Below are 15,706 nucleotides of genomic sequence, written 5' to 3'. Positions count from 1 at the left end.
CTTTTTTTTTTGTCTTTTTTTTTTTTTTACCTTTGGCTGGCCCTCTTCCCTACATAAAAAAAAAAAAGTTGAATTGGTGTGGTTCTGGTGATGTGTCGCCCTCAATTGCCTCTCAGTGCATTTATTTACTTATTTATCTTATTATTTTTTTTTTACTCTGTTCTCGTTGTGTTAAATATTGTTGATCACTATTTTAAGTTTTATGTGTAGTTTTGTTTGTATGTTTTTATTTTTTATTTGTTTATTGGTTTGTGTGTTTATAGTTGGTTTGTTTTTGTTTTATTTGTCTATTTATTCTTTCATGAATCGTTTCTTTTATTTATTTGATGTTTCTTGTTTGTTTCTTATTGTTCTGTGATCCATTAAGAGTTTTTTTTTTTTTTTCCTTCACCATCAACGTCGTTCTCCTCCTCCTCTTTCTCTTCCTCTTCCTCTTCCTCTTCCTCTTCCTCTTCCTCTTCCTCTTCCTCCTCCTCCTCCTTTTTGCATAGTCAAGTAATTAATGTATAGTTAATCTTCGTCTTGTCACTTTTCTCATTCACCTTTTTCCTTCCTCGGCGCTTTTCATGTTAATTTCTATCAGTACTTTGCCTCTTCTCTTTCCTTTCCTTGCTCTTGTTTTTCCGATAGTGCGTTTTCAGATTTTTCTTTGTCTTGTTACTTTTCTCTCTCTCTCTCTCTCTCTCTCTCTCTCTCTCTCTCTCTCTCAATACCGAAGGCATGGAAATATATACAAAGAGCAAAGTTACGTTGCCGGACGTGGTGCAGAATGAAGCTTTGAATAAGTAAACCCATGAAGCAGGAACACTAATGGGTCGTGTGGAGGAGAGTACTGACCGCCTCGCCTCTCCTAAAGTAACCTGAACAAAATGGGAGGAATTGGTTAGCTATAATTACGTGAAGTACTCAACCCAGGAAAGGCCCGCCCTCCTGCCTGCGCCGCCCAATCACAGCCCGGGACGCCCTTGAGGTGCCGTGGAGTTTATTTGCATGCGTTGGGTTAAAAATTTTCTATATAGGAGAGGTGAAGAGGAAGGGAAAGAAGGAACGCTAAAGGCAATGGAGAGAGAGAGAGAGAGAGAGAGAGAGAGAGAGAGAGAGAGAGAGAGAGAGAGAGAGAGAGAGAGAGAGAGAGAGAGAGAGAGAGAGAGAGAGAGAGAGATTAAGCATGTATTAAGAAACGACTTGCTCTCTCACCATGACAAATTTTTAAGTCCCCAGAGACGACTAGCCAGGTTTCCAAGACAGTTTCTCCTTTTAATAAACTAAAAATCATGCCAATCAATCACTAGAACCATAGAACACCCTTGAAAACACAAGTATCTTCAACTGGAGCCTTTGGAAAGTAGTGATGGTGGGAGAGCAAAGTGTTTAAGAATGCGGGCCTAACAAAACTCTCAACAGACAGGTACACCACCTTTACGAAACACACCACACTGGCAGGACACGAGACAACACTGGTCACCTAATGCCAACCCCGCTTAACCATAGACAGGCACAGACGAGAAAGAAAACGAAGCCATTACACAAACCCACCAACGTATCAATCCTTCCTCGCTCTTACTAATCGAATGTCTTGGAACCATACCTTAGGAAACCCAACAAAGGGGTTCTATATATGGGTTCCGTGTTCCTCGCCCACTCTCCTTCAACAGAGGCCCACATTGGAGGGATTGGAGTGCAGGAGGCCCGAGGAAACCTGACAATTTGCATATCGTTGGAGTTTTCGAGGTTCCCGTTGCATGTTAGAGATAAAAAGTGGGACTGGCACGCGTGTGGCTCCTTCGTGACGGCTCCCGATGAGTTCGTGCGACTGTATGTTTCTCTCTCTTTCTCTCTCTCTCTCTCTCTCTCTCTCTCTCTCTCGTCTTGCTTCTTTTTAGTTTTGTATTTTTTTTCTTTTTTCTTCTTAAATTCACTACATATTAATGTCTTCAATCTCCTTTACTAGTTTTAGCTCTGTGTGTGTGTGTGTGTGTGTGTGTGTGTGTGTGTGTGTGTGTGTGTGTGTGTGTGTGTGTGTGTGTGCTTATGGAAATTCTACCCTACACGTGTTTTTTTTTTTTTTTTTTTTGCTTTCTCTTCATCTTAACGAAATGACATACCTCCAAGTATACGAACGAAGAAACGAAAAGAACCGAAGCAGAACGAAACACGCGACAAATCGTGTATTCAGAACCACACCAATTCAAGACCCAAGGAAGATTGCACGGACGGAGAGAGAAATACGAGGAGATGAAAAGAAGAATAAGGAAGCGAGATGAAAGCAAAATAGTAGAACCAGATGAAAGGGAAACAGGAGAATGAGATGAAGGGAAAATGGCAGAGTGAAGTGAAGCCAAAATAATGTAACCCACCTCAGCTGCCCTCACCTGCCTCACCTGCCCCTCCTCACCTGCATGCACTGATTACCTGCCGTGTCCCCGGAGGTCAGGAACCATCATTTACTGTGCCACCACAAAGCAGAGACACGGATACAGTTCAGAACAGCCAGCATTCTCCCCACTCACTCCCCTCTCTACCCTCCTCTCTCCTCCCTTTAGCTTTTGTTTAGTTTCTTTCTCTCTCTTTCTTCCCTTTCATTTCTTCTTTCTCTTTGCTCTTCTTGCATGCTTTCCTATTTATTTGTTTTATTTTATGTTTTAATTAATTTTCTTTTTTCTTTTTCTTTTTTTTTTTTTTCTATTCCCGTTGGTTTTCATTTACTTTTTTTTTTACTTTCTTTAGTGTTTTCCTTTTTTTTATCTCACTTTTACCTGTTCTCGCTCTTCTGTCTTCTTTGTCTATTTATTCTTGTTTTCTTCTCTCCTTATTCTTTCCTTTCTTCACCTTTCAATCTTATCTACATATTCGTTCCTCCCTACATCATTCTGTTTATTCATTTCTATTTTGTACCTCATTTTCTACTCGTCTTACTGGTCCCTATCATTACCTTATTCTCTTTGTTCCTTTCCCCTTTCGTCCTCTATTCCTCTATCCCCTTCGTCACTTTCTCTCCCTTTTTGTTCCCTCCTCTTCCTCTCTTCCTCTTCCTCCCGTTTCTAGGTTGTGTTTCTCGTAATTGAGTCATTGCAGGGTGTGAACAGTGACGGATGGAAGAGAAATGTTGACTATTAGCAGTACTGGTGAGGAAAGACAAATGCGTTCTTGGCATGTTCATTGTTGACGTTTGCATTACTCCTGTGGATGATTTGCCGCGGTTGTGGTTAAGAGTTTTATGGATGTTATTAGATATTCGTGTTAACTGTTATTTGTATAGACCATTTGATTTAAGGAGGTGAAAAGTGTGAGGTTTAAAGGGTATTAAGAGAAATGTGGCGGTGATTATGTTGTTAGTGGGTGATTAATATATGATTTGCTAAGGAAGATTGGAGATTCTTAACATGTTATAATGAGATGAGACGTGTGAGGTTTGTAAGGGATTAAGAGAACTGTGGAGGTGATAATGTTGTTAGTGTGTGACTGATATATAATTTGTTAAAGAAAATTAAAGAATTTCAACATGTTATCAAGTCTGAACGTAGACTTTTAGAATTATTTTTACTGTTATTATTTATGTGGAATTTTAAGGGAACGGATTATAAAGAAGAAACTTTAAAATTGATAAGAAATGTTAAGATAATACTATGGAGTTTGTATGTAATGAGAAATGTCTTCTTTATTGCTACTGCTACTACCACCACCACTACTACTACTACTACTACTACTACTACTACTACTACTACTACTACTACTACTACTATTATTATTATTATCTGAACAAATTTGAACACGCTATCGACCATGGATGTGTTATTAAGCTTTTCTTCGTCCTGTTATTGTTTTAGCTTATTCAGACATTCCGAGAGATTTTTCTTATTCAACCAGGATTCAGCATCTTTGATAAGAAAGACACGACATGACTAAGGTCCGTATGCAGAAACGCTTTGCTCTCTCACCACGACTAATTTCCAAGGCCACAGAGGTGAACAGCTGCTGGGTTTTAAAAGTGTTTCTCCAGTCAACAAAGCAGAAATCTTATCACTCTGCCTCTGGAACCGTAAAAAGTCCTTAAAAACGGGTGTAGATTTAAGTAAACTCTCTTGAAATAGTGAGGATGAAGCACAGAAGCGTTTGAGAATACGAGCCTAACTCTTTCCGTGGCCTCTGAAATCAATTGTGATGAGAGAATATATCGTTTAAGATTAAGAGCGCTGCCAACCATCTTGAAATGAAAAAAAAGAAAAAAAACTACACAGAAGTTAAGAAAATATTATGTAGTTGAAGAATGTTAATAATTTCCTGTCATTATGTGAGGAGTTTAATTAGACTGCTAACTGTCAGTGCAAAATTTACGTCCCAGTATAGTATAAATTCTTTACGGAAATACAAAAAAAAAAAAAGAGAAAAGCAAAATAAGTAAAACAATTAACAAAGGAAAAAGTGACGAATGCAAGTGAGGAAAATTAAGATGAGGCACGAGGATAATGACTGGTGAGAATTCCTGCATTATGAGTGTGAAATAAAGATGATTTTACAGATTAAGTAGCAGAGTCTCGGAAGAACGGTTAGATATAAGTGAGGGATGAAGCTGGGAAAAAAAAAATTAAGTTGTGTCCTGAAGATAATGACTGGTAATATTTCCTGCATTATGAGTGTGAAATAAAGATGATTGTACAGATTAAGTAGCAAAGTCTCGGAAGAAACTGCTAGATATAAGTGAGGGATAGAGCTGGAAAAAAAAGCTACAACATAAACATAACGGCACGAAACGTTAGCCCTTTGTTCCCTCGTAGCATGGCATGGCGTGGCGTGGCGTGGCGTGGCATGGTGTGGTGTATCGTGTCGTGTCGTGCTGCTGGTCGATGTGGTGCTGGACGTGACATGGAAAGTAAATCACACCAATCGCTATATAGAAAGCAGATACGTGTTTGCCCTGCCATAGTGCTCACGTGATCTCTTTTCTCTCTTTCTCTTTATGTATTTTCAACAACTTTACATTTCTTGTTGATTGATGGGGCTTCAATATTCTCATTATTTGTTAACTTCAGAGTGGGATCTCATAATCAACAGGTATAGAGTGGGGATCTCATAATCAACAGGTATAGAGTGGGTTTTGATACTAATAATACTTAACAGGTATGAAATAGGGTCTAATACTTAACAGGTATAGAGTGGAATCTAATATCAATAATACTTAACAGGTATAGAGTGCGATCTAATACTAATAATACTTAACAGATATAGAGTGGGATCTAATACTAATGATAGTTAACAGGTATAGAGTGTGGTCTAATACTTAACAGGTATTCCTATTCTCCTCCTACATGAAAAGCAATAAATAGATCAATAATTCTGTTCCATCTTGGTCGAAATGGATGTTAGTGTTTAATATATATTCTTATTTTCACCTTTCGCGATATTATTTATTTTCTTTCATATCACAGTTATTTATTTATTTTTTTTCGTCTTTCACATCTCACATGATATTTCGTCTTTATGTGATGATATATTCCTTTCAAATTCCTAATAATTTTCACCCCGTCACTCATAATTAAGGTCTTATGGTATGGCGAACACAAACGTTGCTTCTCACCTGCCTGCACACCTGCCTCCTGCTGCCCTACCACGTATGGCGCTCTTCCCACACACCGCTCACCTCTACCCGGGATTCAGAAACGCTTTGCTTTCTCACCGCGATTATTTTTAGAGGCCACAGAGACAATAAGCCGGGTTCTCAAGACTGTTCATCTTTTAACAATGTAGAAATTTGGTTAGTACGTCAATAAAACCATACAAACACCTTTAAAAACCCATGTAATTTGAAGCAGAACCTTTTTATAGTAGAGGAGGTGCGACGCAGAAGTGTTTCAAAATAAGATCAATTGTCTCATATCACTTTCATCCACCTCTATCACATTCTTCGACTTGTAACATCATCCTCCCTTCCATTCTAGTTTCTTTTACGTACCCCTCACCCTAGCACCGCCTTCCCTACTGCCTCTCTCCCGTCCCGTCCCGTCCCTGCTCCTCTCTGTCCCGTCTCCCTCAGCCCTGCCTTAGTAACCAACAGCAGGATACAAACGCAGTCGAACTATTGGAAGTCTATTGAGTTTAAACAAAGGCACTCGTGGTATTGTGTGTGTGTGTGTGTGTGTGTGTGTGTGTGTGTGTGTGTCGACCCTCTTCCTTCTTCTCCCCTCTTGTTTTTCTGGCAGGGGTCCAGACTCCCCCCTCTTCTTCCTCCTCTTCTCCTGATCCCTCTCCCTGCTCCCTCTCCCTCCTCCCTCTTCCTATTCCCTCTCCCTCTCTCCTCCCGCCACTTAACTAACGAACCAATGTTTTTTGCTGCATCTCTATCCTACTATTTTCTTGTTGCTCCACTATTTTCTAACTACATGGTACTTTTTTGCTTTTATCTCGCTGAAGACATGCGATATTTTCCATTGTGTGTTGTCTAGTTTAGGTTAATCTTGTCAATATACCGGATCTCTCACCTTTTGGTTTAAGAATTGTGTGAAGAAAGAATTTATAAAGTGAATACAGAGGAAACCTATTCAGAACTGTTGCTTATTTTTATTCGTTTTCATATGTATTTATTCACTTACAGTCTCATTATTTTTATTGATTTGATAGACTGATGAATTGAGGTTGGAATGTATCATATCTATTCACTCCAGCTTATTGATTTCCTTAATTCCTCTGTTTTATTTATTTATTCATTGATTTATTTACTTGTTTATTCATTCTGGTCTGTTAGTATTCTGATAACACGGTAGTTGAGCAAGAATGTCGGCGGGTGGAGTCATTGCCTGAGCCACCGCCACCCAGCTGATCAAAGAAGTGGTGCGAGGCCAGGCCGTCCCTCCGCGGGGCTCTGCTATTGACTTAATAGAGGAGTTCCGTGCCCGGGTACAGCTCAATACAGGGGCGGCGGCGAGGCAGGCGGTGTAGCAAATTCGGCCACTCACTCAACACCAAGATAGTGTACGAGGAGTGCGAGGAATTTAGATCATTAGAAATTAAGGTTTTTGTTAGGATCGCATGATTATTGTACTATGAACTGTGATATTAGAGAAAAAGTAAACATGAAGCTATTGAAATATTCTATTGTACCTGCAAATTTAGCGGAGTGCGATTATTTAAAGTATATGAAGGAAAAAAGTAAGGAAGTTAGTCAGAATGTTGAAAGTACTCGAGATAAAGAGCTGAAAGTTTAACCTCTTGATTACCATGACGCGTTTTCGTATTCATTCTGCTTACTATCTGATGATTTTACACAGCTTCGGAAAATTATGAGACTAGAAATAGTGAATTCTCTGCTCACTAAACTTCTGGCCCTTATAGAAACTCCCTAATGTCAATAAAATCATCTTATCATACCCAAAAAATCAAGGTAACAATGCGTCTCAGTAATGAAGGGGTTAGCAACACATTCCTGGATACAAGTGTTCGATGACACGTTATTGCTACTGGATGTGCGTATGTGTGAAGGAAGAAAGAGATTATTGTCCCTACTTAACACCTGTTACTGTATATTCTTAAACATTCTGGTCTTTCTCATGACAACAATATTTAAGGTATATGTTAACGATTAATAGAATTTTCATTGGTATTTTTGTATGTTTTTAGTATTTTGTATATATAATTTCCACCTTGTTTTATTTATTTATTCATCTATTTGATTTTTTTTACATTGTCAGTGCAGAATACACATTAAATAGTCAATAGAAACACGTAAAATGATATTGAAAACCCGGATAGCTTCCACTAGAGCATGCCAGCGCAGTCGGGCAAAGCGGTGCAACGTTTACAGAATATGAACCATCACCGTGGCAGCGCACCAAGCAGAACAGACTCGCCGCGAACACGTTTTTACATATGGATTCTTTTTACGTGTATCCGAGTAGTGCGTTGTAAGTCGCTACCTGGCTGTGTTGGTGCTTGTCGCTGCCTCTCGCCACCTGTGTTTGGCCGCCACCTTTATCACGCAGCGCCACCAGCAAGTCTCAAGGCTGCGTGTGGTGGGCGAGGCGGTGTGGCGGTGAGATGGTGAGGCAGCCGTGCACCAAGCGACCTCACCTCTCCCCTCTCTCCTCGTGCCCCCGGCCAGACAAACGTACTCCCTTCCTCGTTTCTCATTTTCTCTCCCTCTATTTCTTCTTTTTTTTTTTTACTGTATGATACTTACTTTTTATACGTCTTCCTTTCCTTCGTTAATTTTTTTTTCTTTTTTCTTTTTATAATCTAATACTTTTTATTGTTTTGCCTCCCTTATTTCTCTCTCTCTCTCTCTCTCTCTCTCTCTCTCTCTCTCTCTCTCTCTCTCTCTCTCTCTCTCTCTCTCTCTCTCTCTCTCTCTCTCTCTCTCTCTCTCTCTCTCTCTCTCTCTCTCTCTCTCTCTCTCTCTCTCTCTCTCTCTCTCTCTCTCTCTCTCTCTCTCTCTCTCTCTCTCTCTCTCTCTCTCTCTCTCTCTCTCTCTCTAGTTTCTCTCTCTCCTCCATCTCTCTCTCTCTCTCTCTCTCTCTCTCTCTCTCTCTCTCTCTCTCTCTCTCTCTTCTCATTTGTACTCCATGACCCATCTTTCCCTTCGGCCTGTAATAAGTTGAACATTTGTCCAATAGGTAACTCGTTGTATTACCTTGAGCGTGATTGGTTTAGACGCTGTGTGCCGTGACCTTGAATTAGTGTGAGAGAATCGTGACTTGTTATGATGCTTAAAATGAGACAGAGAGATTATTTTTATTATTATCGTAAATATTATTGTTATTATATTAAGCAAGTTTGATGGTTCGTATTGTAGATGATAAAAAAAAGGTCAAACACGCTGAAAAGTTCTAATGGTTCTGAAATCGTCGGAAGTTTGAGTGTTATTATTCCTATTTCCTGGATGATAGTGATGTTAACCCACTCAGTAGCAGGACACGTTTTCATATTTTTCTGCTTAGTATTTGGTGATTTTATACAGCTTCAGAAACTTATGTGGGGATTAAAATAGTGAAGACTCTGGCCATTAATCTTTTGACCTCCATAGACCCTACCTAATGTAAATAAATTTGTCTAATCACACCCAACACTTATGGTAAAAATGCGCTTCAGTACTGAATGGGTTAATGGTCGTATTATTTTCTTATTGCACGGCTGTGGTGATACGCATAAATGGAATAAAATAGAAAAATCTAATACTATGAAAAGTTTTAATGGTATGTGTGTGTGAAGCTAAACTAAAGAATAAAAATAGTTTGAGTGAGTCCACCATCACCACCGCCACCACCGCCGCCACCAGGACTGCCAGGCGTCGCAACAAGGCTGGCAGTGATCTCCCGTCCGTGTGTACATGGATATTTTTATTTCTCTTCATTTGTACCCACAGCCGTTCTCCGCCCACCGCCCGCCGCCCGCAGTCATTCCGTGGGTGATCATCGCACGCACACCACACGCCACTACTCCCTCCCCACTCCCTCTGGCACATACACACAAGCTTTCACCGTCTACACCGTCCACTTCTATACCCTCTACACAGGTTCCTCTAATTGCTATACGGTACACCTGCCACTCTCCACACCAAGGCAACGAACCAATGCTGTTTAACTATTGAGGACTTTTGGCACACTTGAAGGAACATGTTAAGAGTGCCCATGGTCTGCTACGAGTATTTCTATGGAGTTTTGTGGTGTTCAGATGAAGGACGAGGAATATGATTTGTGTTATTCTTTTTTACTTTATTTTTGCTGTTTTCTTGCGGTTATTATATTGAAGTTCTTGTTGGTATCCTTGTTGTTCTTGTTTGTGAGACTGCTATTACTGCTGCTACTACCACCACTACTACTACTGCTACTGCTTCTGCTACTACAACCACTACTACTACTGCTTTGATGCTGCTACTGCTGCTGCTACTACTACTACTACTACTACTACTACTACTACTACTACTACTACTACTACTACTACTACTACTGCTGCTGCTGCTGCTGCTGCTATTATTATTATTATTATTATTATTATTATTATTATTATTATTATTATTATTATTATTATTACTACTACTACTACTACTACTACCACCACCACCACCACTCCATCTCCTCCCTCCTCCTCCTCCTCCTCCTCCTCCTCCTCCTCCTCCTCTCCTCCTCCTCCTCCTCCTGCTACTACTACTACTACTACTACTACTACTACCACCACCATCATTTCATATCATCATTCATGGCCAACACTCAAATCTGATCTGTATTCCTCGTATCGACATTTCCCTTTCTCTTTTGCTCTTCAGTCCGTCTTTTTCTTTACATTCTTGCACTTTTTCCCTTTTCTCCTTCCTTCTCTTTTCTTCCTCCTTTCTTAGCCTTCTACCCAAAGTTTCTCCCTTCTCATCTTCTCTCCAGTCTCTCCCTCCTTTCACTATACTCTTAAACATTTCCTTTCTCTTCAGCTGTTTTTTTTTTTTTTCTCTCTCTCTCTCTTCCTCCCTACTTCCTCTCTAACTTCCCTCTCTCCCTCCTACGTCACCCCAGCTGTCACTTGCACCACTACACGCCACTACACCACCACAGCAACAGTGAGTAGTGCCGCCACCCACGCACCACTGTCACTGCCATCGTGTTATTAGCATCACCATTATCATTTGCATTGCCGTCTTCATCATCATTGTCATATTAAGAAGCATGACCACGAGTATGTACTTATTTTTTTTCCTAGTGTGTGTGTGTGTGTGTGTGTGTGTGTGTGTGTGTGTGTGTGTGTGTGTGTGTGTGTGTGTGTGTGTGTGTGTGTCGTTTCTCAAGCACCCCTAAACAGAGACCAGACATTCTTCTTCTTCTTCTTCTTCTTCTTCTTCTTCTTCTTCTCTCTCTCTCTCTCTCTCTCTCTCTCTCTCTCTCTCTCTCTCTCTCTCTCTCTCTCTCTCTCTCTCTCTCTCTCTCTCTCTCTCTCTCTGCTAAAATTATAGCAAAGATAATATTAAGGAATTGGCAGATATAAAATTCATCCATTATTTTTTTTCTTTTCCTCAAAGTTAAATTAGCTTTTTTTCATCTCTTGCACAGCACTCCTCTTCTCTCTCTTGTCTTCTTCCTCCTCCACCTCCTCCTACACCTCCTCCTCCTCCTCCTCCTCCTCCTCCTCCTCCTCCTCCTCCTCCTCCTCCTCCTCCTCCTCCTCCTCCTCCTCCTCTGGGCGTGATCTTCCCCTAGTCTGTCTCGCCCACGCCCAGTCATTGTATAAAGATTCGCCCGCAGCCTTTTGTCTTTTTGTCTTCTCTGTTTTCCTTTCTCTGTCGATTCTCTAAGCTGTGTAATTACAGTGTTTGGACGCCATTACTGCCGGCCTCTTTGGTTTTTCTCTCCTCTTCCCACTCTTGTCACTCCCCGTCGTCTGTTCGCCTGCGTCTCTTCGCCTCCCCGAGCCTTGCCGCGGGTTCCTCTTGCCTCACACACACGCCAAGTAAACCGCTGCACCACAGTTAGGCCTCTGGCAACGCGAAGAAAGCGAGAGAAAGCCAGAAATAAGAGAGGAATCGAGTGAAAAAAAGTGGTAAGGTGTGTGGTCCAACGAGCCAAGTACTGTGAAAATAGTGCAGCAGCTGGAGGGGCGGCGATGGTGCTCACCCCGACCCGGCACCGTGAAGGCAGCCCAAACACACGATGAGTTTAACAAACGGGCAGCACAAAAGAGACAAACACGTATCGGTTACACTGGGTGGTGGAGAGCGCGAAACATACTCAAGATTAAACACTGGCATTGTTAGGCAAGTCTGCGGTGGCCCGGCCCTGGAGATGGATGTTCCGCGGCCCACTGCCGTCATCGGTATAAATCTAGTATTTCTTGAGGATTCACCTTCAAGTATCTAATTCTTGGAGACTAAGATGATACCAATCGAAGGTCCTGCCATTATATAGAGGTGAGAACTGGAGAGTGGAAGGAGATGTGGGTGGGGGTGGGTGGGAAGTGGAGGGTAGAAGGGTGGGAGGGAGTGAGTGGAGAAGTTAAGAAAGATGCTGGTGTGAAGTCGCTCTGCCCGCCGCTGCCTGCCGCCGCTGCCGCCGCCGCCGCCGCCACGTTGGGAACACATGACACGACTCTACAGTATTCTGGCCTGCTTTCTAACACTAAGACATAAACACATTTCTATTCTTTTCTTTCTATATCATATTGTGATCTCGCCTTCATCTGAATCTGATGGAGCTTTCATTGCACACACTGTTCTCATAACATCAACGCTTATTTGACATTTACTTTGGTTTTTAAAATCAACAGTTAATGTTTGCCGTGTATTGTATGATATACTATTATCCTAAAAGTAGATTTAATTCCAATTATATATATATATATATATATATATATATATATATATATATATATATATATATATATATATATATATATATATATATATATATATATATATATATATATATATATATATGATTTAACCTAAGTTTTGAATGGAATAAGAAAAAAAACATTTTCCATACTATAAAGTTAATTTATTGATTGTTGTGGAAGCTGGCTGGATACTTATCGAACCCTTTGTTGCAGCGCCGAAGACTGACTATGGGGGCTTTGGGGGCGGCACAGGACGCACCAACTTCACCACCAAACAGCTGACGGAGCTCGAGAAGGAGTTCCACTTCAACAAGTACCTGACTCGCGCCAGACGGATCGAGATTGCCTCAGCGCTGCAGCTCAACGAGACGCAGGTCAAAATTTGGTTCCAGAATCGACGAATGAAGCAAAAAAAGAGAATGAAGGAAGGACTCATTGCTCCCGAACCCCCGACTGTCTCAACCCCGAACGAGAACAGCAATGACTCTGACTCCACAGCCACGACGGGCGGCAGCACTGGCGGCGGCTCTGGTGGTGGCGCATCTGGCGGCGGAAGTGGCGCAGCGAGTGGCGGCGTCACCACCAAGTCAGAGTCGCCGGTGTCAGGAGGTGGCGGTGATTCTCAGCCTTTACAAGTCCCCACTTCCACCAGCAAATCCAAGACGCAAGCGCTGCCAGCCACAACCCAAAGCCCCTCGTAAGGGTAAGGCCTGGGCCTCGGTGCCCGTCAGAGCTTTAACTTGGGTTGTGACCTGGACGGCCTCGAGCAGGGAAGACTTCCGGCCGTCTTCAGTTCTTCGCGAGTGCCGGGCTCCCCCAACGGTCTCAGGGTCCTCTTATCATCCCTTGCCGCTGTAGGGCCCCGGTGAGAAGCAGCATCCACCAGCCAGCGACGCCCACAGCGAGGGTCAGCGCCCCCAGCAGTCCGCCACGCCACCCGGCCCTCCTTTCTCGTGATATTATAAGAAGCATCTCGAACGTGCCTCCACCATTGCGGTTATAGACAAGTGTGTGATGAAAAAAAATTGACTCTATCCATATCTGCTTTCATTAAGTGCACGAGACATTCAGTATAGGTAGTGAGAGGTGTGCAGAGGGACCCGGAGTGAGAGGACACTTTGTAGGGACCTCCTTGGAAATTAATAATTCCAGATGAGGAGGGCAGCAGGACCCCGCCTGGCGACGGCACGGTGGTGGCTGTTATCAGCTTCTTGCTCAGGGAACTGTCACTTGGTGCAGTAGCCTTCATATTAACTCTACTCCCGCTGCTACTGGAGCGGTGCTGTCGGGCTGTCGGTCACTCTAATGCTGTTCCAACCCGTGTGAGCTGTTGTCTTCTCTCCTCCTTAGCCATACTGTGCAATATTTCACACACTGGAGCATGATTGGCTGTCACAACTCTTGGGGAGAGAGAAGTTTCATCGAGCGGCGGCAGCAGTAGTAATTCGAATGTTATGTACAGTTCTGTACACATTCATGGACATGAAATATAAATACTTATATATATTTAAATTTATATTTTTCTGATACTCGTATACTATAAAACACATTGTAAAAATATCATTGTCACATTATGCCTTCGCATGTGAACCTCTTATACGCAGGTTTCCCATTTCATATCGCCTCATTAGTGTGGACTTCCTGTGGCACTGACGGATGCATGCCCATTACTTCACGGTAGGTTCACCTTAGTCTCGGCGGGGCTGGGGGAAGGTGCACGCATTCCTGCAGACCACACACCCGGCCCCGCCCCGCACCGCCTCGCCCGCCGCCGGCCCAGGGACGGGGTGGCGGCGGGGCCTGACTCAACTCAACCGCACCTGGAAGTTCCCACATGAACCAGAGAAGTTTCTTGAGACAAACTTCTCTGATGAGATTGTTGTTAATTTTCCTACTTAGAAGTACACTACAATAAAAACGGTACTGGGGCTTTTGGAGCAAACTGGACCATAGGTGCAAAATTTGTTCTAACAGACGCGCGCTTCACCTTACTAACAACTGGAATAAATCTGTACAAAAAAGTAGCATTTTTCTTAAACAATGGGACTGTGGATAACAAAAGTGAAGGACCGAAACATCGCAGTGTTCCTGGGCGTCAGGGAGCCGAGACACTTTATTTTTGTAATCATGAGGACTCTTTTCATTCCTTCCTTTCTCCTCCTGCGAATGTGCCTCCTTCATTACAAACATTCCACACGCTAACTCTCCTCCTCCTCGCGGCGCCCCATCAGTCGTCGACGACCTAGCAACTTGGTGCAGAAGTCTTAAGCTGCTCATCCTCGGTTATGATATTCTCAAATTATTGTTTTTTTTCAGAATTGGGAAGAAGACATTTCATTTTCATAATTTATATACTGAACGTTTTATTTTTGCTATGTGATGAATGAATGTCGGTGCGTATATGTGCGCGCGCGTTTGTGTGTGTGTATGTGTGTGTGTGTGTGTGTGTGTGTGTGTGTGTGTGTGTGTGTGTGTGTGTGTGTGTGTGTGAGAACTTGTGTATATTTTGTATAAAGCGTCTATTGGTAAGATTCTAATATATGAAATTTATAAAGAAAAATTAATAAACATGACAAAACCCATTGTGCTTTAAACCGACGCTGCCAGACGCCCACCATTCCTCTCCCACCACTCCCACCACTCCCATTCCTCCCTTCACACCCTCCCCTATGGAAGCAGAGGCGAAGGTTGACTCTCTCTCTCTCTCTCTCTCTCTCTCTCTCTCTCTCTCTCTCTCTCTCTCTGAGAATTCCATAGAGATCGCCTTCTGCCCTTCTTTGCTTCTCTTCTTCCTTTTCCTTCTCCTCCTACACCTCCATCTCGTCCTCCTCCTTTTCCTTCTCCTTCTCCTTCTCTTCTTCTTCATCTTCCTCCTCCTCCTTCTCCTCCTCATCCTCCTCCTCCTCCTCTTGGTCCTGCAGGGTGCCACTCCCCGCTGTACATACAAGCTGGAGGCCGTGACCTGACCCTCCCTCCAGCGGGTCGTCATGTATACAGCAGCGCCGCAGCAGCTGTGTACCTCTCGATATTTTTATCACCACTGTCCTCCTCACTCATATCAGTGTAAATTATAACTCTGGAATGATGAGCTTTTCAATAAAGTAAATATTGAATATGTACGACTTTCATTATGACAGAAATGGTGTTGCCTGTGTTTCGTTTACACTTGAGGTAATAAATGTATTGTTGCTTATAAAGTGAAGAGTTTCAAGGCATTTCCCTTATCATTTTTTTTTTTCTGTAGGTGAAAGAATTGGCAGACACTTTCTTCTATTTTTTTTTTTTTTTTGCCCTTCCTTGTGCATAGAAAACATACATACATACATACATACATACATACATATTAGTGAGCAGTGTATATTGTATAAAGTGGTAGAAATGTTTTATTCAGCTGTTTTCTTGG

At 42.3% G+C, this 15,706-nt stretch overlaps 1 protein-coding gene across 1 annotated transcript in view; it reads left to right on the top strand.

The window, feature by feature from the left end:
* The window catches only part of LOC123499381 (homeobox protein Hox-B1b-like), a 51,614-nt gene extending 36,196 nt beyond the window's left edge, over positions 1-15,418 (top strand). The window contains exon 2 of the mRNA XM_045247299.1: positions 12,517-15,418. Coding sequence (XP_045103234.1) covers positions 12,517-13,004 — 488 coding nt within the window. The 3' untranslated portion in view covers positions 13,005-15,418. The remainder of the gene's footprint in view (positions 1-12,516) is intronic.
* Positions 15,419-15,706: the final 288 nt, after the last annotated feature.

Source organism: Portunus trituberculatus, chromosome 49, assembly GCF_017591435.1.
Source record: "Portunus trituberculatus isolate SZX2019 chromosome 49, ASM1759143v1, whole genome shotgun sequence".
NCBI classification, from domain to species: domain Eukaryota; kingdom Metazoa; phylum Arthropoda; class Malacostraca; order Decapoda; family Portunidae; genus Portunus; species Portunus trituberculatus.
This window is presented reverse-complemented; position numbering and strand designations above follow the sequence as displayed.